General features: G+C 44.9%; 1 protein-coding gene across 1 annotated transcript; it reads left to right on the top strand.

The window, feature by feature from the left end:
* Nucleotides 1-7,332: 7,332 nt before the first annotated feature.
* Nucleotides 7,333-24,509, top strand: LOC136959556 (uncharacterized). The gene is made up of 10 exons (XM_067253933.1): nucleotides 7,333-7,727; nucleotides 8,524-8,582; nucleotides 8,706-8,822; nucleotides 14,118-14,181; nucleotides 14,292-14,452; nucleotides 14,682-14,794; nucleotides 15,861-15,909; nucleotides 19,259-19,432; nucleotides 20,532-20,578; nucleotides 23,444-24,509. Exons 1-10 carry the CDS (start codon nucleotides 7,437-7,439, stop codon nucleotides 23,977-23,979), a joined length of 1,611 nt encoding a protein of 536 aa, XP_067110034.1. The 5' UTR covers nucleotides 7,333-7,436; the 3' UTR covers nucleotides 23,980-24,509.
* The last annotated feature ends 1,016 nt before the right edge of the window (nucleotides 24,510-25,525 follow it).

The following is a 25,525-nucleotide window of genomic DNA, read 5'->3' as shown; positions in this document are numbered from 1 at the left end:
ACCAGAGCATTGGAAATCTGTTCATTGTGATCGGAGAAATGTAGGTACCAAAGCCACTGAGAAAAACTGTCATCCCCGACTGCATCACAGGCACTGCACTATCTATCTATCATTCCAGACATCTGTGTGTCACTGACATCTTACTTACCGACTGCATCACAGGCACTGCACTATCTATCTATCATTCCAGAAATCTGTGTGTCACTGACATCTTACTTACCGACTGCATCACAGGCACTGCACTATCTATCTATCATTCCAGAAATCTGTGTGTCACTGACATCTTACTCACCGACTGCATCACAGGCACTGCACTATCTATCTATCAGTCCAGAAATCTGTGTGTCACTGACATCTTACTCACCGACTGCATCACAGGCACTGCACTATCTATCTATCATTCCAGAAATCTGTGTGTCACTGACATCTTACTCACCGACTGCATCACAGGCACTGCACTGTCTATCTATCATTCCAGAAATCTGTGTGTCACTGACATCTTACTTACCGACTGCATCACAGGCACTGCACTATCTATCTATCATTCCAGAAATCTGTGTGTCACTGACATCTTACTCACCGACTGCATCACAGGCACTGCACTATCTATCTATCATTCCAGAAATCTGTGTGTCACTGACATCTTACTTACCGACTGCATCACAGGCACTGCAATATCTATCTATCATTCCAGAAATCTGTGTGTCACTGACATCTTACTCACCGACTGCATCACAGGCACTGCACTATCTATCTATCATTCCAGAAATCTGTGTGTCACTGACATCTTACTTACCGACTGCATCACAGGCACTGCAATATCTATCTATCATTCCAGAAATCTGTGTGTCACTGACATCTTACTTACCGACTGCATCACAGGCACTGTGCCCTATATATAATTCCAGGAATCAGTGTGTGTCACCGACCTTATCACAGGCACTGTGTCCTATCTATCTACAGTTCCAGGAATTTGTGTGTTTGCCTCACCGACATCTTAATCACCAACTGCATCACGGGCACTGTGCCCTTGTGGACAATAAAGTCAATCAATCTCCTGAAGTAGCCAACAGGGAGCAGAAGGTAGAGGGTGCAGGTATTACAGACTTTGTAACAATAAAACACCTTTGCTCATCCCATGACTCGTTTATCATGTGCAGGGTCAAAAGGTAGAACAGTTTAGGTTTCATTCTGAGAGCCTCTGCATTTCAGAGAAATGGCCTGACAATTATCATAAAGGTCATAAAAGGGGAATTCGTTTTGGTTGTTTGGCCAATATTAAACCCCCTACACTACTTGACATGCTGTGCATCTATCAGATCTTCCCCTCAGTTACTGATCTGCTGTGGTGGATCAAGAGTTGGGATACTTTGTCGCCACAAAGCCTCTCTCACTGGCTCCACAATGCTCTCCATATCATGGATGAGGGTGTGGGATGTCCTGTGTCTCCTGGCATTCAGGCTCATTCCACCAGAGGAGTGGAGACTTCGGTAGCCATCCTCCGTGGTGAGGGAGTGGAGGAGATCTGTAAGACACTACGGCCCTCCCTTTCTAACCCTAACCCTGTCTGAGACTGCTGTTATTGGACCCATTTACATGTGACCTCCAGCACACAGCCATGACAACACTGCTCTCATTCCAGTGCTGCTGAATCAGCACACAGCAGTTATCTGGGGAGGGTTTACAACAGAAGGTTAATAAAGTGAAATAGATTCAGCCCAAGAGAAAAGGGTGTAGATATTCCTGGTCATGAAGACTCTTGGTTGTAACAGGACAGAGAGACCAGGAGAAACACAAGTGCAGATCTTTGATTCAGAACACAGGTTCAGATGTACCAAGGGCTAATCCAGAATCATGGTCAGGGACAGGTGAGGGTCAGTCCAGGTACAGCAGGTCTATAGGGGACAGAGGAGATAGGGCAGGGTTTACATAGGAGAGAAGAACTTCTGGTCAGAGTGTAATAATCTGCTTTATGATGTTCATGCTGTTAATGATTCAACATTCTAGAGTGTGTTGCCACCAGGGCATTGTGAAGTCACTGTGATCTCAGGTAACAAGGGCAGTGGAGAGGTGGATTCTGGGACCTGAAGTCCTGTAGATATCCAGACCAACAACTCTGCATCTATAAAATATATTTTCTCAGGGATATTGTCTTTCTCCAGTTAGTCGTAGGTCTGTAACTTCACTTGTGTCTGATGTTCTGATGTGACAGTACACCCAGGGCCCTCCTACCTGAAGGGTTAACAGCTCTCATGATGGGGTCTATATCACTGGACTCTGACCTGTTTTATTGTACTGTTCAGTGTACCTGCTACTATAATGAATGATAGCGTCTATATGAACAGACTTTGACCTGTTTTCTTGTACTGAACCTGTAACTATAATGTTCCAGAGACACTCCTGGAAGCAGCACAAACAGCATCAACAGATTTCTTCTTCAGCACGAAGGACAATGCCTGCTTGACTTGACGTTGTGTTTGTGAATTCAGACCAGGAGAAAGCAGAGGTAAGTCCCTCCAGGGATCATGTTCAGGTCAGGTAGGAAGTGAGGATGATTCTAGTTGAACGCTCAGACCTACAATCCTCCTGAATGGAGGACCAGGGTGGTCAAGAGACACAGCTGAACCGTTGGAACATGTGGTTGGACACTCACATGAATAACTGTATCTAGTAGAGTGAAGGATTTTAATGGGTTTAATGGTAATATTTGTTTGTCAGTAGTTAGTGTTTCATGGTACTGAAGGTGATTTTGAGTACAAATGTACAGTACAGATCCTTGGTCATTCCTGTTAATCATTGTCTACAGTACAGATGTCTACTGGACTGGGTGTTCTTACAGAACATGTGATGACAGAGAGAGCAGTTTCAGAGAAGGCAGTAAAGATGCTTTAGATAAGATTACACTGTTCATTATGTCTCTTGAGTTAAGGTTGTTGAAAGTGATAATGTGTTAAATAATAGAATGTAATCCAATGTCGATATTGCAGAGTTAGACTTGTCTGATGTTTCCCTCTGTCTCTCCATCTCTCTGCATAATACACACTACACACACCTGCCTCTCTCTCTCCCTCTGTCTCTCTGTCCATTACTCTCTCCATCTCTGCATAATAATCTCGACCTTTTTACAATCACTGTTTAACAAGCCCACTCCTCGCTCTGACAACGGCTAAGGTGAGGGTCAGTGCAGGTCCAGCAGGTCTATAGGAGCGTGGTGGTCAGGAACAGGTCAGGGTCAGTCCAGGTACAGCAGGTCTATAGGAGCGTGGTGGTCAGGAACTGGTGAGGGTGAGTCCAGGTACAGCAGGTCTATAGGAGCGTGGTGGTCAGGAACAGGTCAGGGTCAGTCCAGGTACAGCAGGTCTATAGGAGTGTGGTGGTCAGAGACAGGTGAGGGTCAGTCCAGGTACAGTAGGTCTATAGGGGACAGGGGAGATAGGGCAGGGTTTACACAGGAGAGCAGAACTTCTGGTCAGAGTGTAATAATCTGCTTTATGAAGTTCATGCTGTTAATGATTCAACTTTCTAGAGTGTGTTGCCACCAGGGCATTGTGAAGTCACTGTGATCTCAGGTAACAAGGGCAGTGGAGAGGTGGATTCTGGGACCTGAAGTCCTGTAGATATCCAGACCAACAACTCTGCATCTATAAAATATATTTTTTCAGGGATATTGTCTTTCTCCAGTTAGTCGTAGGGCTGTAACTTCACTTGTGTCTGATGTTCTGATGTGACAGTACACCCAGGGCCCTCCTACCTGAAGGGTTAACAGCTCTCATGATGGGGTCTATATCACTGGACTCTGACCTGTTTTATTGTACTGTTCAGTGTACCTGCTACTATAATGAATGATAGCGTCTATATGACCAGACTTTGACCTGTGTTCTTGTACTGAACCTGTAACTATAATGTTCCAGAGACACTCCTGGAAGCAGCACAAACAGCATCAACAGATTTCTTCTTCAGCACGAAGGACAATGCCTGCTTGACTTGACGTTGTGTTTGTGAATTCAGACCAGGAGAAAGCAGAGGTAAGTCCCTCCAGGGATCATGTTCAGGTCAGGTAGGAAGTGAGGATGATTCTAGTTGAACGCTCAGACCTACAATCCCCCTGAATGGAGGACCAGGGTGTGTTCAAGAGACTCAGCTGAACCGTTGGAACATTTGGTTGGACACTCACATGAATAACTGTATCTAGTAGAGAGTGAAGGATTTTAATGGGTTTAATGGTAATATTTGTTTGTCAGTAGTTAGTTTTTCATGGTACTGAAGGTGATTTTGAGTACAAATGTACAGTACAGATCCTTGGTCATTCCTGTTAATCATTGTCTACAGTACAGATGTCTACTGGACTGGGTGTTCTTACAGAACATGTGATGACAGAGAGAGCAGTTTCAGAGAAGGTAGTAAAGATGCTTTGGATAAGATTACACTGTTCATTATGTCTCTTGAGTTAAGGTTGTTGAAAGTGATAATGTGTTAAATAATAGAATATAATCCAATGCTGATATTGTAGAGTCAGACTTGGTGATGTGTCCTCAGTATGAACACCTCAACCAGCAGCTCTGACAGTCCCTCCCTTCCTGACTTTCTGACTCTTATTTCATCTACTCATTTGTCTCACACCAGCTCTCCCTCTGTCTGTCTCTCCATCTCTCTGCATAATACACACACTACACACACCTGCCTCTCTCTCTCCCTCTGTCTCTCTGTCCTTTACTCTCTCCATCTCTCTGCATAATACACACTACACACACCTGCCTCTCTCTCTCTCCCTCTGTCTCTCTGTCCATTACTCTCTCCATCTCTCTGCATAATGAACACACACCACACACACACACACCTGCCCCTCCCTGTCTCTGTGTCTCTCACTCCAGTGTTGCTGCATGAGAGTTCTGGTAGGGGTTAATAGTGTGTTATATGTAAAAGTGTCTCTTTGTGCAGGGGTCGGTTTCAAGGGGTTTATGTTAATGTGTAACAAGTTGAAGTATATAACCTACTTTCTCACACGGTTCTTACTGATATTTATCCAAATCAACATCCAGTACAGGGGGAGATTTGAACCTGCTACCTCTTGAGCTGCAGTCAGGTGCTCTAACCACTGAGCTGCAACCCTCCCTTCTCTCTCTCTAAAGGGGGAAGGAGACTGAGTTGCAGGAGATTGTAAGGCAGGACAGAGATCAAGTGTATTAAACTCTGTGTAAATTCATCCGTAACAGTATGTCAACGCAGAAAACTGGAAAACTCTGTACACAAAGTTGTTCTCAGATTAATGAACACTGCGTACGTGACACATATCACACGTTAGTCTTCATAGACACCACTTACAGTAACTAGTGATAATCACATCATCCTCATATCACACGTTAGTCTTCATAGACACCACTTACAGTAACTAGTGATAATAACATCATCCTCATATCACACGTTAGTCTTCATAGACACCACTTACAGTAACTAGTGATAATAACATCATCCTCATATCACACGTTAGTCTTCATAGACACCACTTACAGTAACTAGTGATAATCACATCATCCTCATATCACACGTTTGTCTTCATAGACACCACTTAGCATGTGAACGAGCGCTCCCATATTTGACCTGACATGGTTGTTGAAATGCCCACATTTTGTCAGGTTTCTCAATAAACATTTCAATTAACCCATTGTGAACAATGAATGATTTTTGAGAAATGGCTAAGGAAACAACAAAAAACGGTGAAAGATATTTACTGAATTTACCAGCAATAACTAGCAGTTATTTAAACATTGATGGAGTAAAAAATTAAAAGATTTCCCAAAAATAATTAACTCATTGTGCCCTATCTTAACATTATCTTTTTTTGTGGGCCAAATTCACACATTTTCTTTCTGGCTAAATCGGCTAAAAGGAGGTAATTGGCATAATTTTAGATAACCTATACAATTTACTCCCATTGAAGACCAAGTAAAACTGTCATTTGTTATGGATGCACTTTCTCTTTGCCTTTTGGTCACTCTGTGTTGCCGTATCACATCTTAAAACATGGCGTAGGCCTACGCACGGGGGGAAAGTGGAGCTATGAGTACTGAAGAAGTCTCTTATCTTACCCAAATGCTGTGAAAGTCAATAAAGTCAATTGCCAATCCAGATCTGTTAGATGCAGTTGTCTGATACACTCAAGCTGAGCATCTCATAGGACTGGACCATGAATACAGGAATGAAGGCCAGTTAAATAGTATCACAGGGAGTCAGGTGGCTGAGCGGTGAGGGAGTCGGGCTAGTAATCCGAAGGTCGCCAGTTCGATTCCCGGTCATGCCAACTGACGTTGTGTCCTTGGGCAAGGCACTTCACCCTACTTGCCTCGGGGGTATGTCCCTGTACTTACTGTAAGTCGCTCTGGATAAGAGCGTCTGCTAAATGACTAAATGTAAATGTATCACAATATGGGAGGTTTTACCCTCACAAGGACTAAACAAACGTTAACATCAGGGGGTGACATCAACACAGCCTTGGCAAGCACAGACAGAAGACGCCGCATTCATGGTGCTAGATAACGTTTGTTTAGTCTTTAGATGGTTCATAGAACCGGTAACATTGTGCCCTCGGACCTACACTAGTGTCTCAGACATTTACAAGTCACATCTTACAAAGAACTAACTTATGGCTATGCAGGCATGAGCAAGCTTTAGCAAGCAGCATAATGACGGCGGGCCGTGGAGCGCTGAGAGGTGTCTAGTGTGTCTGTAACTGTGATCATAGGCTAACGTGTGTTAGCAGCACTGTCTAAACAGTCAGTGCTTAAGGACCTCCCACCTGTGCTGATTCACAGGAAGAGGATGTGCTGTGTTATCAGTTAACAGTGTCCAGGAAGGAGACAGGCTTTGCCCTTTGACAACAACACTGCACATATGTAATCAAGGGTTTAAATGAACATATCAAATGTATATATATCCTATTTAGAGTACTTTAGTCCTTTATAGACTGGGGAGCTTGTGCTAACAGCTTTTGATTGTGGGTCAAAGAGATGGCTAGCCCATGACAACCTATGATGACGTAAACTTTCATTCAATACACTCTCTAGTGTAAACCTGTTCCACTGTGTTCTGGATATTAAAATGAAATTAATGGAATAGAATGACCAGAACAGTCCCAGTACCACCAAGATCCATCAGGGCCTGTCCTTCAAGCTGAGAAGCTACTAGGGGTGGGGGCATTAGACAAAAAGCTGCAGCAACATTTTGCCCTTCTTTTGCCTTTCTTTCACGGTGCCTGTGATAGTGTCTACATGCCTGTGTGTTAGTGTGTCTTAATATGTACAGTTAAGCAATGTTTTATGTTCCCTCCCTAGGAAGACTGCTCTTGAGTCTGACCACGCCCCTCACCCTTCCCAGCCTGCTCCTGTAGGTCAGCCCCCCTCCCTTGGAGTGGGCGTGGCCACAGGGTGGTCGTTGTAGCAATGAGCTTTGAGAGGCGCAGCAAAGGTGGGGTTCTGGTGGAGTTTGCGTATCAGTACACAGACAGAACTGGCAGCATCATCTCCATCAAACCTGGTGAACATTACCTCCTCCTGGACAAGACCAGTGATGACTGGTGGCTCGTCTGCAAGGATGAGAGTTCAGAGCCCTTCTACGTCCCTGACAAGTATGTCAGGGAACTTCCCAGCAGGTTCCCACTGGACCATGCTGACCCCCCCAGACCAGAGACCACCAGAGTCCCTGAGACAAGACGACAACACAAGACACCACAGGTGGGTTTCAGTGTGGGGAACAGGGTCGTACTGAATGTAGAACAACATGGGGGGACAGTGAAATACCAGAAACACTCATTCACAGAGATTTAGAAGCATCATTAGTTTATAAATGTGGTGTGTTACAGCAGTGGACATTGAACTGTTTTAAAGGATGAGACACTGTCCTGAAACCTGCTGTACAGATCCTCCCTGAAACAACACAGGGAGCATGTGTACAAGGACAGTGGGTAACACCTGACACAGTGTCAACATGTGACACAACACAGGGAGCATGTGTACAAGGACAGTGGGTCACACCTGACACAGTGTCAACATGTGACACAACACAGGGAGCATGTGTACAAGGACAGTGGGTCACACCTGACACAGTGTCAACATGTGACACAACACAGGGAGCATGTGTACAAGGACAGTGGTAACACCTGACACAGTGTCAACATGTGACACAACACAGGGAGCATGTGTACAAGGACAGTGGGTAACACCTGACACAGTGTCAACATGTGACTGACTGAGGTTTAATCCATGTCACTTAATATGCACTTGTGTTTGCTTTTAAAATGCATTGTTGGTAAATTCTATAATATTGAAAATTGTGTTTGAGTGTTTTGATTTCATGACTAGACTGCATCATCTAATGTAGATAGCCTCTGATGATCAAGATAAATAATTTTCTGAACTTTTGACACCAATCCTCAGTCTGGCAGCAGTATTACAACTTGATCCTGTGACAACTAGCCCCTGTCTCTCTATTATCATTATTATTAATGTATGAATCATTACTGTGTTTCAGAGGGCTGTCGCTAAAACGAGTCTCTCTGGGGAACATGACATGGACACCAAAGCTAAGAGGTAAGATGAGAATCCATACTTGTTCATGACTGTTCTCCATCTCAGAGCTCAGCAGTGATATTATGACATCATCATTAGTCAGAATAAATGAGAGACTGAAGGTCTGTCTCTGTTGTGTTGAAGCCCAATCCAGCAGAGACCAGCCTCACCTGCACCCAGCTGTGTGTCCATGAAGAGTGACTGGTCTATGGATCTACCTATCAAGTTCAGTGATGGAGGAGGACCTTCTAATGAGGAAGGGTATGTACTGACCTCTGCTGGTTAACCTAAAACAGGGTTAGAGATGCTGATTGTAGATACTAAAGTATCCCTCATCACATCCCTACTAAAACACAGGGTTAGAGCTGCTGACTGTAGATACTAAAGTATCCCTCATCACATCCATACTAAAACACAGGTTTAGAGATGCTGACTGTAGATACTAAAGTATCCCTCATCACATCCATACTAAAACACAGGGTTAGAGATGCTGACTGTAGATACTAAAGTATCCCTCATCACATCCATACTAAAACACAGGGTTAGAGCTGCTGACTGTAGATACTAAAGTATCCCTCATCACATCCCTACTAAAACACAGGGTTAGAAATGCTGACTGTAGATACTAAAGTATCCCTCATCACATCACTACTAAAACACAGGGTTAGAGCTGCTGACTGTAGATACTAAAGTATCCCTCATCACATCCCTACTAAAACACAGGGTTAGAGATGCTGACTGTAGATACTAAAGTATCCCTCATCACATCTCTACTAAAACACAGGGTTAGAGCTGCTGACTGCCAGCCTGGCTGACATACAGACCATGTGGTAAAGGTTCACAGTGAGAGATACAGAGTAACAACAGGTCTGGAAACCTGCCTGTCTGACTCATTCAAGTTGACCAGCAATATTCAAGCCTGGTTCTAAACCCTACTGATGAATGACTACAGTAACACATGTTGGACAGTATGATATATCTGTGGTGTACGGTGTTCATTTTAGGACATCCTCAGATCTCTGACTCAAGTGTCAGACTCAAACAAAAAGGCGTCAGGTCTCAGACCAAAAGTCTTCAGACTCAGGCGAAATGGCTTCAGTCTCAGAAAAACCTCTGTCAGTCTCAGAAAAAACGCCGTCAAACCAAACGCCGTCAGAAAAACGCCTTTCAGTCTCAGACTAAACTTTGTTAGAAAAACAGTTGTCAGAGCTAGATGAGGGAGCTGTTTTTTTATTTTATTAATTTTTTTTATATATGATTTATTTGTAGAAATTTCAAAACAAGACTCAATGTACAATAGTCTTCACAAATAAGAAGTGAGAGGATAACATATCAGACAGCCAAATGGTGAGGATACACATTACAGCCCCCCACCCCTCACCTCCCCTTCCCAAAACAAATATACAACAAAAGCAAGTTGATACACAAACAGAAAAGAAAATTATAAAAGCAAACAAAACACAACAACAACAACTGGCTGTTAAATGCTTGCAGTGGCAGATATCATGTTGATTTCATGTTGAACCGCAACATTTAAGCCTGGATCTGACCCTGCTGATGATTGACTACAGCAACACATGTTGGACAGTATGATATATCTGTGGTGTCTACTTTAGTGATTTATGTTTGTAAAACACTTTGTTGTGTTTGTTGACAGGATGAGACAGCAGAGACCAGCCTCACCTGTACCCAGCTGTGTGTCCATGAAGAGTGACAAGTCTATGCATCGACCTATCATGTTCAGTGATGGAGGAGGACCTTCTAATGAGGAAGGGTATGTACTGACCTCTGCTGGTTAAACTAAAACAAGGTTAAAGCTGCTGACTGTAGATACTAAAGTTTCCCTCATCACATCCCTACTAAAACACAGGGTTAGAGCTGCTGACTGTAGATACTAAAGTATCCCTCATCACATCCCTACTAAAACACAGGGTTAGAGATGCTGACTGTAGATACTAAAGTATCCCTCATCACATCCCTACTAAAACACAGGGTTAGAGCTGCTGACTGTAGATACTAAAGTATCCCTCATCACATCCCTACTAAAACACAGGGTTAGAGCTGCTGACTGCCAGCCTGGCTGACATACAGACCATGTGGTAAAGGTTCACAGTGAGAGATACAGAGTAACAACAGGTCTGGAAACCTGCCTTTCTGACTCTCATTTAAGTTTAACAGCAACATTTAAGCCTGGATCTGACCCTACTGATGAATGACTACAGTAACACATGTTGGACAGTATGATATATCTGTGGTGTCTACTTTAGTGATTTATGTTTGTAAGACACTTTGTTGTGTTTGTTGACAGGATGAGACAGCAGAGACCAGCCTCACCTGTACCCAGCTGTGTGTCCATGAAGAGTGACAGGTCTATGTTTCTACCTATCATGTTCAGTGATGGAGGAGGACCTTCTAATGAGGAAGGGTATGTACTGACCTCTGCTGGTTAAACTAAAACAGGGTTAGAGCTGCTGACTGTAGATACTAAAGTATCCCTCATCACATCCCTACTAAAACACAGGGTTAGAGATGCTGACTGTAGATACTAAAGTATCCCTCATCACATCCCTACTAAAACACAGGGTTAGAGCTGCTGACTGTAGATACTAAAGTATCCCTCATCACATCCATACTAAAACACAGGGTTAGAGATGCTGGCTGTACATACTAAAGTATACCTCATCACATCCCTACTAAAACACAGGGTTAGAGCTGCTGACTGTAGATACTAAAGTATCCCTCATCACATCCCTACTAAAACACAGGGTTAGAGCTTCTGACTGTAGATACTAAAGTATTGTAGCGGGGTTTGCTCGTTTAAGATTAGCAATACTTAATTTAATAATAAAGCATGTAGTTCTTGGGGGCACCACCTCTTATTGTTAAAGGGATAGAGGAAACCTTATTGAATAATATTGAAATAATAGCCTTCGTAATAATCAATCAAATCTTAAGTAGTGAATTCTATGAAAGTAGAGCAGATCAGATAACGGGAGTGATACGTGAGGATTATACACAATGATTTATTTAGGAGAATGTAATTATAATGAACAAATACCAGGTAAGTTATGGGTTAGTCAGAGTAGTACAGTGGCTGTATGCAAATGAGGGCGAGCAACACAATGGCTGTGTAGAGCGCGTGTGAAGGGGGGAGAGAGAGAGAGAGAGGGGTAGAGAGGGACAGGTAGGCCTTTGGGGTAACAATGGACGAGCAAGGGTAACTGACTTAGCAAGGGTTAAGTTAGCTAAATTGTAAAATACAAACAAACATCAACAATTTAATCACAACATGCCAATATATCACAAGTCAGAAATATTGCAAATCGTAGTTACTTTTGTCGGTTTGAAGAAAGAGTCAAAGGTTCGTTATGTCCAACGAATAGAAAGCGGAATCTCTCGTCAAAGTTCCGGGCGCTCAGTGAATGTGCCGATTGAGAGGAATAGGTTAGAGAGTGACCGGTTCACCTCAGTTTTAATCCTACGAACAAGCGAGGGTGATTGTACGTTTGGGGGTTTTATAATCCAAAGAACAAGGGGGGGGTCTCCGTGAAGGTGACCTCTTCCATTGGTCAGTTCCCCCCCACCTAGGCGTCGTCCTGATATCTGCCTAGGTGTGAAGTATCTGTACCTTTTGAGTTCTGTTATTTCAAACTGTCCATGGAATGCTTAAACTTCAGAATATAACAATACAACATTCATAAATGGTTTTGTTAGTATGGTACAATCATTTTGATATCAAGATTGGCTGACTTAACTATCCTTGAAGGGAAGTTATAATCAAACCTCAATTAAACAATGTTCTAAGTAAATGAGAAAAACACACATTATAACACATCAACTACTGTCATTGAAATAGTGTCCATGAGCCATGTAGTCCTTGAGAATATGTTTGTAAATCCACATAAGAAAGTTCTTCCTTATAAATCCTTTGTCTGATACTGTGGGCCGTGTGGCCTCTGTTTCTGACCCCATGCTGGGCCAGAAGCTTTGAAGCTTCTGCTCTGGGAAAAGGACAAAGGGGGAAGACCCTCTCCTTGTCGGGGGTAGGAGAAGGTGTGATGGTACTGTGCTTTGTCTGTGGACTGTGCTACAGTATCTCTCATCACATCCCTACTAAAACACAGGGTTAGAGATGCTGACTGTAGATACTAAAGTATCCCTCATCACATCCCTACTAAAACACAGGGTTAGAGATGCTGACTGTAGATACTAAAGTATCCCTCATCACATCCCTACTAAAACACAGGGTTAGAGCTGCTGACTGTAGATACTAAAGTATCCCTCATCACATCCCTACTAAAACACAGGGTTAGAGCTGCTGACTGTAGATACTAAAGTATCCCTCATCACATCCCTACTAAAACACAGGGTTAGAGATGCTGACTGCAGATACTAAAGTATCCCTCATCACATCCCTACTAAAACACAGGGTTAGAGATGCTGACTGTAGATACTAAAGTATCCCTCATGACATCACATATATATAGAATATAATTGTAAATGGAGGCTGTGACTGCGTCCCTGTTGTTATGGTTACTTATTTCATTCACTTTGTACAGGCTCATATATTATGTAGCCAGCGCAGTAATTTAGAACGGTGAACAGACAGTTTTGCTGCAACTACGTAAGTAGGTGTCCGTATATCACCGGATAATGGACACCCCTGCAGCCAATCAGAATCAAGTATTCACCCAGACCATGGTATAATTAATATTATTTCATTAACGTGGTGTTGTTCTTCTCTGTATGTATCTATAGTTTAACCACTAGACCACCATCAGACACATCAACACCTTTGACCTCCTTGTTGTGTTTGATCAGTGAGAGACAGGACCACAACCTACCAGTCCACTGTGCTGCTTTAATGTTGAACTTTACCTGATATTAACACAGAGACACAACCACAACACAACCACAACAAACTACCCTGAAACTAATGCAATTATGCAAGCCATACCATACTACCGTTCAGATCAGTGTAGCTCTAGTGAACATTTGACAACAATAACCTACCTACACACACACACACACTCACACACACACACACACACACACACACACACACACACACACACACACACACACAGACAGCATGAGAGTCAGTGTCCAGCCCTGCAGGTACCAGGCCTGGTATGAGCACAGACCGGGCGGGGCTCAGCCCTCTTAGACTGGTTGAGACCAGAAGGTCTTAAACTCCTGGGTTGAGGAGTGCTGCAGTGTCTAAAGCAGGCTGCTAGCAAACATGCAGCCCTGTGTGAGGTGGACCCTGATGTCATTCTTCAGTGTCTGGTTGAAACACAACACACTTGTTTACCTGGGGGTAACAGTGCTCCTATCTTTGATGAATGTATTAAAGGAATAGTGCCTTGTAGTGGTATAGAAGATGGTTTACTTGGTAGTGATGGTATCACTCTTATACAGTGTGTCTGTGTGTATGCATGAGTGGATACAGTTAAGTTTACCACTCATGCCTATGTATGATAATACTCCTTAGTAGATTATCAGCCCTTATACATGTGGTTCATGTGGTTAAGTAATGTCATCTCTTGTCCTCAGAGATCAACAGGAGAAGTCTGAGTCAGACCAGAGTCACCATGAGGACTTGTCCTCCATATTCACAGTGAGTTTTGTGTTAATACAAAGTACAAACAAGACAGAATCATTTGTATCATATTGTTCTACTGTGTAGATAGTTCCTGGTTTGTCTAATATCTTCCCTCTCTGCTTCAGGTGCTTGAGGAGACCGTCATCAGGTTTGTGAAGAAAGAGCTGAAGAGGATGAAGAGGATTCTGAGTTCAGATTTCCCAGAAGGCTTAGAGAGTCAGAGGGAGGACCAGGAAGTGGTGGACCATGGAGGGACGCACAGGCCTCTACAGGCTAGAGAACGGCAGTCTGACTGCCATTAGGTATCGGGATGAAATCCTGGAACCCATGGTCAGACCCTACGCTGGTGCAGGTCCTGGGTTCCTCCGGATGCACGACAATTCCCGGCCTCATGTGGCAAGAGTGTGCAGGCAGTACCTGGAGGATGAAGGAATCGATACAATTGAATGTCTCTCACGATCACCTGACCTAAACCCGATAGAACACCTCTGGGACATTATGTTTCGGTCCATCAGACGCCGCCAGGTTGCTCCTCAGACTTTACAGGAGCTCACTGATGCCCTTCGACAGATCTGGGAGGACATCCCACAAGACACCATCCGTCGTCTCATTAGGAGCATGCCGCGACGTTGTCAAGCATGCATACAAGCACGTGGGGGCCACACAAGATATTGAGAAGCATTTTGAGTTGAAGAAATTTAATTTTGGCAAAATGAACTAGCCTGTCACATCATTTTTTCACTTTGATTTTTGGGGTGTCTATAAAATTAAGCCCTCTTAAAGTATGAAAACGTATTTCCATCAAAAGATGTGTCATCCTTTCGTTCCTAAGACATTAAACTGTCCATATCAGTATAGATATCCAACATAATTTTTTTTCACATTGAGATCTGATGTGTTTTCAAAAGTGTTCCATAATTTTTTTGAGCAGTGTAAAATATATATATATATATATATATATATATATATATATATATATATCTGTCTGTATGTCTTTCTATGTCTTTCTGTATTTCAACATTTTATATATAAAATGTTGAAATGTTGAAATACAGAAAGACAGGCATGATGGTGTTGATGATTAACCGTTTGTTCCAACACCGTTATCCACGAACAGCATCCGAATATAGCAGTTCCTGTTCTCTCAGGGTGGAAGGCAGAGCCAACAGGCAGTTATGTTGCTCTTTTGTAGCAGAATATGGTTATCTAATGACCTAACAGAATTAAATAAATACTGATAAGCATTCTGTTATTTTAAAATATATACATTTATTGGGTAGCTAAGTTTTTTTTGCATACATTTGGTTAATTTCACTTCCATTTAATTCCCCTTTCATTTTTCAGAAGAACTTGCTGTTATTTCACTATGATAATATTGTCCAATAGCATGTCGTGTTTGCATGTTCTGTCATGTGATCTCCATCTCTGGATCAGTTAGCCGTGTTTCTAAAAAGAACGACGTTAACTAATGGCGTCGGAACCAGCGATGTATATCTGCTCAGAAAATTCAAAGATAAGAAAAATGTAGCTAACATCTGAAAGTTTAAGTCAACAAAACATGACTTTCCAGTCCAGAACAAAAGTATTTCAGAGTTTTTTTACTGTAATTTAGAAGAAGTTTACCTCAGGATAACCACAGGATATTCGCGGTGTATAAACCAGGACATTTTTGTAGCTAATAAAGAGCGACTGAGGTGGGATATTCTTCAATTGGAATCCAACTCAGTGGAACAAGTTCGCCAGGTAGGCTGATATTTCACCGTTTTATATGTAAAATTACATTTTAGTTGACTGAGGCAGGGTAGGGGGAACGGGAGGTAGTTACAAATATCTAGGAAGAGGCAGCAGGAGAGGGCTTTGCCGTTTAGTTGTTTATTAAGCATAAGACCTCATTGGCGTAATGCAGGAACGTTTGTATGCCGACTGCACGACTTTCAAACAGACGATATTGTTGTAAGATTTTAGCATTCAGTCGAACAACACCATTATATTATCCGTTTCCCAATATGGCTTTTATAGCATTCAATAAAGCGTGCCTGATGCTGCCAGTACACACTCTCCCTGTGCGTTGAACTTCAGAGTTTCCAATCTGTCAGACCAGCGCAGGTGACGACAATGTCCCTTGATTAGGGATAGCGGCCAGATTTTGTGGAATACAAAACACCTTTTTCAGTTTGAAGCTCAAGTTCCAATAAAAGGGCGAGTTCTCGCTTAATGTTTCTAGTTTTCCAATACGTCTATATCGTTGCCATTATACACAGGTAGTTTAGGAGTGATCTTATGCTGACACAATGTATCAGATTTTCCAGTCCTTATTTGCCGTTTAGTTGTTATTTATTATGCATAGTTGTAAAATGTAGATTGACATACCAGGTTTCCCAATGTCATTGGTGGTCTGTGCACTGTGGTCTGTTCTCTGGTCTGGTGAGAACTGTGTCCCTTCCCTCTACCTGTGCCCCTTCCTGTCACCTGTGTCCCTAAATATAGAACCCTGTGCCTCCAATGACTGCCACCCAGTGTCCAAAATATTCTGACAGTTCTATCTAACCAAAATAATATGACATGTCAATAAGAAACACAAATGGCTCCTACAGTTAGGAAAGTGGAAGATAGATGCTGTCTATTCTGCCGGAAAGCTAAAGGAGAACTACAGCTTAACTACAGTTTAAACAAGAACTCACACAGGGAGACTTATTAGTTGATTTGGTCACTACCTCCGTATACAGAGGAATGGCCATTTTTGTTTATTTTGTGTACGTCTATTAATTGTAAAGTGGTATGTTCACATCAACCAAGAGGCCAGTCGTGATGTGTCGTTTGTGAACGATTCCTTCATTTTGAACGAATCTTTAGAATGACTGGGGAGTAACGAGTCGTCTCAGTGAGTGATTCGTTCATCTTCTCGTGGCAGCGCATAGGGACTGTTGCATTGGCTCAGTAGAGGAAACAGAAAGGATTCGTTCACCTCATTCACGTTCACGTGACTGCTAGGTTTAGCATAGAAGACGTGAATGGTTCGAGTGATAATTACAGGTTTTGTTATTTTTGCTTTACTTACAGTTCAGTGCAGTAATTGTTTGCTGTGATAATTAAATACCAGTGTGATAATAAGTGACCATTTCAAATCATGCAAACTGTCATGATGTATTGTATTTAATGGGGGAATTTTTGTGGAAATATTATCTGGCACACAAATGTGCAATTCCTTTCCCTATAGCCTACTCTAATTTATCTTGGCTGGTTTGGATGCACTAATATTTCTTCCTTTGGAATATGAAAACTGTTTAAAATAGTGGAAATATTGAACAAGCAAACTTGCTTGTTCTTTATCCTCGATTCTCTATTATCATCCCAACATTCCCAATACAAAAACCATGTTGTACAAATATATAGAATTGTCTGTCACATGGCTCTTCTTTCATTGGCTCCCTTGCATAGATCCTGCACGCGTGCGTGCGTGTGTGCGTGCATATGTCTTAAAGTGGCCCTGCTTAGGCTAACTAAATGAAATGCTCAGATAAGATAAGGATCTTCCTGTTTACCTAAGCCTGGACCTTGCCTATAGTTCACCTGGGGGGTTGGCCTCTCTCTACACAAATGGAATGCTGAACACAGTGTAGCACAGTCCACAGACAAAGCACAGTACCATCACACCTTCTCCTACCCCCGACAAGGAGAGGGTCTTCCCCCTTTGTCCTTCTCCCAGAGGAGAAGCTTCAAAGCTTCTGGCCCAGCATGGGGTCAGAAACAGAGGCCACACGGCCTACAGTATCAGACAAAGGATTTATAAGGAAGAACTTTCTTATGTGGATTTACAAACATATTCTCAAGGACTACATGGCTCATGGACACTATTTCAATGACAGTAGTTGATGTGTTATAATGTGTGTTTTTCTCATTTACTTAGAACGTTGTTTAATTGAGGTTTGATTATAACTTCCCTTCAAGGATAGTTAAGTCAGCCAATCTTGATATCAAAACGATTGTACCATACTAACAAAACCATTTATGAATGTTGTATTGTTATATTCTGAAGTTTAAGCATTCCATGGACAGTTGAAATAACGGAACTCAAAAGGTACAGCTACTTCACACCTAGGCAGATCTCAGGACGACGCCCAGGTGGGGAGTAACTGACCAATGAAAGAGGTCACCTTCACAGGGACCCCCCCTTGTTCTTTGGAGTATAAAACCCCCAAACGTACAATCACCCCCGCTTGTTCGTAGGATTAAACTGAGGTGAACGCGTCACTCTCTAACCTATTCCTCTCAATCGGCACATTCACTGAGCGCCCGGAACTTTGACGAGAGATTCCGCTTTCTATTCGTTGGACATAACGAACCTTTGACTCTTTCTTCAAACCGACAAAAGTAACTACGATTTGCAATATTTCTTACTTGTGATATATTGGCATGTTGTGATTAAATTGTTGATGTTTGATTGTACTTTACAATTTAGCTAACTTAACCCTTGCTAAGTCAGTTACCCTTGCTCGTCCATTGTTACCCCAAAGGCCTACCTGTCCCTCTCTACCCCTCTCTCTCTCTCTCTCCCCCCTTCACACGCGCTCTACACAGCCATTGTGTTGCTCGCCCTCATTTGCATACAGCCACTGTACTACTCTGACTAACCCATAACTTACCTGGTATTTGTTCATTATAATTACATTCTCCTAAATAAATCATTGTGTATAATCCTCACGTATCACTCCCGTTATCTGATCTGCTCTACTTTCATAGAATTCACTACTTAAGATTAGATTGATTATTACGAAGGCTATTATTTCAATATTATTCAATAAGGTTTCCTCTATCCCTTTAACAATAAGAGGTGGTGCCCCCAAGAACTACATGCTTTATTATTAAATTAAGTATTGCTAATCTTAAACGAGCAAACCCCGCTACAACAGTATCATTCTTATACAGGATAAAGAGTTACATCTTCAACTTTTCTGATATTGGATTACGTGGGTCACTCTGTCTAATGAGGGGAGGTGCAGCTATGACAGTACCTGCCAAATGAACCCCTCTGTGCTGACTCACTCTGGAGGCCCAGATGGATTCTGTCACAATATTGATCCTCTTTCTACAGGCTGTCAGGCTGTCTGGTCACAGAGGAAGGCTGTGCTTCTCTGGCCTCAGCTCTGAGGTCCAACCCCTTCCACCTGAGGGAACTGGACCTGAGCTACAATCATCCAGGAGAAAAAGGATTGAAGCTGCTCTCTGCTAGACTGGAGGATCCACACTGCAGACTGGAGAAACTCAAGTAAGGAGATGTTTGTTTTTTATATACCTCTTAATGTAATGTCGCTTAACACTGAATATATCTAATTACGTTAATAGGCCTTGCATTTCTTGATGTTACAATCAAAACTGCATGTTTACTCTACAATCTACAATATGGTTGTAGCCACAATCATAATTGTATTTCCAGAAAGCGGGTTTAGTGAAAACTGAGTTTTTAAACCCTGAGATGAGGGAAACTCTGGGTTTTTAGCTCCAGAAAGAGAGGTCACTAAAACCAGACGTTGTAAAATGTAGCTCAGCTCAAACCTAGGTCTTAGTGTCGGTTTGAAGTGAATGTAGCTAGGGACTTCAACAAGAAAAGAAAATGGAATCAATTTGAGCGCAAAATAGTTTTTGAGCTTCATATAATATAAACATTATGTTGGACTCATATTGTTATATTTGCCGAATGTTTTTAACTACAAATATTATTATATTTACTCAGTTTTGGACACCTTTGTGCAGAGAATGATGATACTAAGGCCCAATCCCAATGTCCCCCCTAAACCCTAAGCCCTGAACCCTCAATCACTTACTTGACGTCACCTAGTAAGTGATTGAGTGCAAGAGGCTACAAGAGCTCAAAATGCTATAAATTGGAATGGTTCAGCACTTTGCGGCATTATAGGTAAAATAGTAATGTTGTTGGATCAAATCTGATGAAAGCATATTTGGAATTTATCATCAAAGGACAACCTACACACTAGGGCTGCACGATTATGGGCAAAATGATAAGCACGATTATTTTGATCAACATTGAGATCATGATTAATTATCATGATTATTTGTTGATTTTAACCAAAACAACTTTTTTTGTCACGTAGGCTAATTATACCATGCAGTTCGTCAGTGATGAAGTAAGCAAACAGCGCTTGATCGGCCATGACTGACGTCAACGCAGCAAACCAGGAAGCAGGAATGTCCGACTTTACGCAGCCGGCTCAGAGTTTGTAAAACCTGCTTTCTGGAATACACCTCTGATGATGAGAGAAACAACATGTTTACTTAGAAAGTCAGTTGCTAAGTCACTTATCAACAGGTGAAGTGTATTTTCATCATTCCTCTGCTTATCCCTGCAGTGTGGATCATGGTGGAGAGTGCTGGATCAAACCTGGCCTTAGGAAATGTGAGTATTGACTGCTACTTGGTTCTAGTACACAAGGTCATACAAGGGACAATACCATTAGTGACTTGGACACTGTCAAAAATGGACACACACACACTGTAAACACACACTTTTAGAAGCAGTAATTTAACACAATTACCCACATCAATACTGTGTGTACGTCTGTGTGTGCTATGTCCCCTTCCTTCTCCCCTCCTCCCTCTCCTCCCCTCTTCCTCTCCTCCCCTCTTCCCCTCCTCTGCTCTCCTCCCCTCTTCCCCTCCTCCCTCTTCCTCTCCTCCCCTCTTCCCCTCCTCTGCTCTCCTCTCCTCTTCCCCTCCTCCCTCTTCCTCCCCTCGTCCCCTCCTCTCCTCTTCCCCTCATCCCCCTCTTCCCCTCTTCCCTCTGCTCTCCTCCCCTCTTCCCCTTCTCCCTCTCCTCTCCTCTTCCCCTCCTCCCCTCTTCCTCTCCTCCCCTCTTCCCTTCTTCCCCTCCTCCCTCTCCTCCCCTCCTCCCTCTTCTCTCCTCTTCCTCTCCTCTCCTCTTCCCCTCTTCCTCTCCTCCCCTCTTCCCTTCTCCCCCTCCTCCCTCTCCTCCCCTCTTCCCCTCCTCCCTCTTCCCCTCTTCCTCTCCTCCCCTCTTCCCCTCCTCCCTCTTCTCTCCTCTTCCTCTCCTCCCCTTCTCCCTCTCCTCTCCTCCCCTTCTCCCTCTCCTCCCCTTCTCCCTCTCCTCTCCTCTTCCCCTCCTCCCTCTTCCCCTCCTCCCTCTTCCTCTCCTCCCCTCCTCCCCTCTTCCCTTCTTCCCCTCCTCCCTCCCCTCCCCTCTTCCCCTCCTCCCTCTTCTCTCCTCTTCCTCTCCTCTCCTCTTCCCCTCTTCCTCTCCTCCCCTCTTCCCTTCTCCCCCTCCTCCCTCTCCTCCCCTCCTCCCTCTTCCCTTCTTCCTCTCCTTCCCTCTGCTCTCCTTCCCTCTGCTCTCCTCCCCTCTTCCCCTCTTCCCTCTGCTCTCCCCTTCCCTTCTTCCCTCTCCTCCCCTGTTCCCCTCCCTCTCCTCCCTCTTCCTCTCCTCCCTCTTCCCCTCCTCCCCTCTTCCCTTCTTCCCCTCCTCCCTCTCTCTCCTCTTCCCCTCCTCCCTCTCTCTCCTCTTCCCCTCCTCCCTCCCCTCCCCTGTTCCCCTCCCTCTGCTCTCTTCTTCCCCTCCTCCCTCTTCCTCTCCTCCCTCTTCCCCTCCTCCCCTCTTCCCTTCTTCCCCTCCTCCCTCTCTCTCCTCTTCCCCTCCCCTGTTCCCCTCCCCTCCCTCTGCTCTCCTCTTCCCCTCCTCTCTCTCCGCCCCTCTTCCCCATCTCCCTCTCCCCTCCTCCCCTCTTCCCTTCTTTTCCTCCCTCTCTTCCCCTCCTCCCTCTGCTCTCCTCCCTCTCTTCCCCTCCTCTCCTCTTCCCTTCCTCCCTCTTCCCCCCCTCCCTCTTCCTCTCCTCTTCCTCTCCTCTTCCCCTCCTCCCTCTTCCTCTCCTCCCTTCCTCCCCTCTTCCCTTCTTCCCCTCCCTCTTCTTTCCTCTTCCCCTCTTCCTCTCCTCCCTTCCCTCTTCCCTTCTTCCCCTCCCTCTTCTCTCCTCTTCCCCTCCTCCCTCTCCTCCCCTCTTCCCCTCCTCCTTCCCCTCCTCTCCTCCCCTCTTCCCCTCCTCCCCTCTTCCCTTCTTCCCTCTGCTCTCCTCCCCTCTTCCCCTCCTCTCCTCCCCTCTTCCCTTCTTCCCTCTGCTCTCCTCCCCTCTTCCCCTCCTCTCCTCCCCTCTTCCCCTCCTCTGCTCTCCTCTCCTCTTCCCCTCTCCCTCTCCTCTTCCCCTCCTCCCTCTTCCCTCCTCCCCTCCTCTCCTCCCCTCTTCCCCTCCTCTGCTCTCCTCCCTCTCCTCCCCTCTTCCCCTCTTCCTCTCCTCCCCTCTTCCCCTCTCCTCTGCTCTCCTCTTCCCCTTCTTCCCCTCTTCCCTCTCCTCTGCTCTCCTCTTCCCCTCCTCCCTCTCCTCCCCTCTTCCTCTCCTCCCCTCTTCCCTTCTTCCTCTCCTCCCTCTCCTCCCCTCTTCCCCTCTCCTCTGCTCCCCTCCTCCCCTTCTCCCTCTCCTCTCTTCCCCTCCTCCCCTCTTCCACTCTTCCCTCTGCTCTCCTCCCCTCCTCTGCTCTCCTCTCCTCTTCCCCTCTCATCTGCTCTCCTCTTCCCCTCCTCCCTCTCCTCCCCTTTTCCCCTCTTCCCTCTGCTCTCCTCTTCCTCTCCTCCCTTCTTCCCCTTCTTCCTCTCCTCCCTTTTTCCCCTCCTCCCCTCTTCCCCTCCTCCCCTCTTCTCCTTCTTCCTCTCCTCCCCTCTTCCCCTTCTTCCTCTTCTCCCTTCTTCCTCTCCTCCCTCTTCCCTCTGCTCTCCTCCCCTCTTCCCCTTCTTCCCCTCCTCCCTCTCCTCTCTTCACTTCTCCCTCTCCTCCCCTGTTCCCCTCCTCCCTAGAAAGATGGAGTGATGGGGGCATATCAGGGGTAAGGAGATGAGGGATGATGGAAAGAGGGATTTGGAGGGAGAGAGTTAGCATGTGAGGGAGGGAGAACAGAATGAGAGAATGAAAGGAAGAGAGGGAGAGTGGAAGAGAGAGAGAGGGGGAGGGACAGAGAGCAGGGTAGAGAGAGAGAGAGTGAAGAGAGAGAGAGAGAATGAAAGGGGGAGTGAGGATGGGTAGAGAGAGAGAGAGAGTGAAGAGAGAGAGAGTGAGGATGGGTAGAGAGAGAGAGAGAATGAAAGGGGGAGTGAGGATGGGTAGAGAGAGAGAGAGAGAGAGAGGGAGGGCAGGAAGAGGGAGACATTCTAATGTGAAGGATGATGATCAGTAATATATTGTGTCTTGGTCTCCCCCATCAGATGCCTGTGAGCTCACACTGGACCCAAACACAGCACACAGAGAACTCTCTCTGTCTGAGGAGAACAGAAAGGTGACAAGGAGGAGAGAGGAGCAGCCGTATCCTGATCACCCAGAGAGATTTGAGAACTGGTCACAGGTGCTGTGTAGAGAGGGTCTGTCTGGGCGCTGTTACTGGGAGGTAGAGTGGAGTGGAAGAAGAGGGGTTTATATAGCAGTGACATATAAAGGAATCAGCAGGAGAGGAATGGGTGACTGTGTGCTTGGATACAATAACAAGTCCTGGAGTCTGGAGTGTGATGATAACAGTTACTCTGCCAGGCACAATAATAAGAGCACTGACATACCTGCCCCCCCCTCCAGCTCCCACAGAGTAGGAGTGTATCTGGACTGGCCGGCCGGCACTCTGTCCTTCTACACAGTCTCCTCTGACACACTGACCCACCTGCACACATTCCACAGCACATTCACTGAGCCCCTCTATCCTGGGTTCAGGGTTTGGCCTGACTCCTCAGTGTCCCTGTGTCAGGTAGAATAGCCCACACACACTCTCACACACTGTGCTCACATAGATGTCATTGAAGATTGAACTGTATACAGTTGTGATTGATATCCCAGAGTGTTTGTAAATATTGCTGTGTGTAGAATGTTTGTTTTGTTTTAACCTTTAGATGTAAATATTACTGATATGAAATATGATTAATATCTCTAAATATTACCGACGCTTCCACCAGAGTGAGTTATTTTTCCAAAACGGAAGCTAGCTAGCTTTAGTTAGCTTCCGTTACCTAGCAACCTAGCATAATACTCGTAGCAATGCTACTACCTGCTAGCGTTACTTGTTAGCCTCCTAACTGTACATTTTGAAGCCATACTACAGCGTTTGTCATGTCGTTTTTGTCTATCGGAAAATAGCGGGTTGGAATGTTCAGAATCACACGTGCGACGTTACTCTGTGGGGCTTTCGAACTATCGCACACGTGTGATGCTACTCCTTAACGGGTTCATTGTTGACAAACAACAATCCAAGTTTATGTACCCTTAGTATAGATAGTCCACATATTTTAATTTTAGGTATATGTTTATTGTATGCACCTTCCTGCCAAAGCAAATTCCTTGTCTGTGCAAACTCTCATGGCGAATAAATCCCATTCTGATTCTGATTCTGATCCTGTCTTTGATCTCAGTTCCACTGAATGTGATGAACTAAATAGTGTCTTAGTGACTAAATAAGGAGAAATAAAGATGTTTTATACAGGATGATAGAAGACATGCTGTGTGTTTGTTGGTGACCCAGTGGCCCTATAGACACACACACACACACAGACACACAGACACACACACATTTACACACACACACACACACACGTACACACACACACATGTACACACACACACACACACTGGAAACACTACATTTAGGACCAGTAATATGACAGTATTACCCACTTGAATATACACTGTGTGTGTGTCTAGTGTGATCCCCTCCCTCCCTACTCTCTCCCCCACCCTCCCTCCCTACTCTATCCCCCACCCTCCCTCCCTACTTTCTCCCCCCCACCCTCTCTCCCTACTCTCTCCCCCCACCCTCCCTCCCCACACTCCCTCCCTACTCTCTCCCCCCACCCTCCCTCCCTACTCTCTCCCCTCACCCTCCCTCCCTACTCTCTCCCCTCACCCTCCCTCCCTAACCTCCCTCCCTACACTCTCCCCCCTCCCTCCCTACTCTCTCCCCCTACCCTCCCTCCGTATTCTCTCTCTCCCTACTCTCTCCCCCCACCCTCCCTCTCTACTCTCTCCCCCACCCTCCCTCCCTACTTTCTTCCCCACCCTCCCACTCTCCCCACCCTCCCTCCCCACACTCCCTCCCTACTCTCTCCCTCCACCCTCCCTCCCCACTCTCTCTCCCTACTCTCTCCCCCCACCTTCCCTCTCTACTCTCTCCCCCCCACCCTCCCTCCCTACTCTCTGCCCCCCACCCTCCCTCCCTACTCTCTCTCTCCGTACTCTCTCCCCCCACCCTCCCTCCCTACTCTCTCCCCCCCACCCCCCCTCCCTACTCTCTCCCCCCACCCTCCCTCCCT

This window comes from Osmerus mordax, chromosome 2 (assembly GCF_038355195.1).
Source record: "Osmerus mordax isolate fOsmMor3 chromosome 2, fOsmMor3.pri, whole genome shotgun sequence".
In the NCBI taxonomy this organism is placed as follows: Eukaryota; Metazoa; Chordata; class Actinopteri; order Osmeriformes; family Osmeridae; genus Osmerus; species Osmerus mordax.
This window is presented reverse-complemented; position numbering and strand designations above follow the sequence as displayed.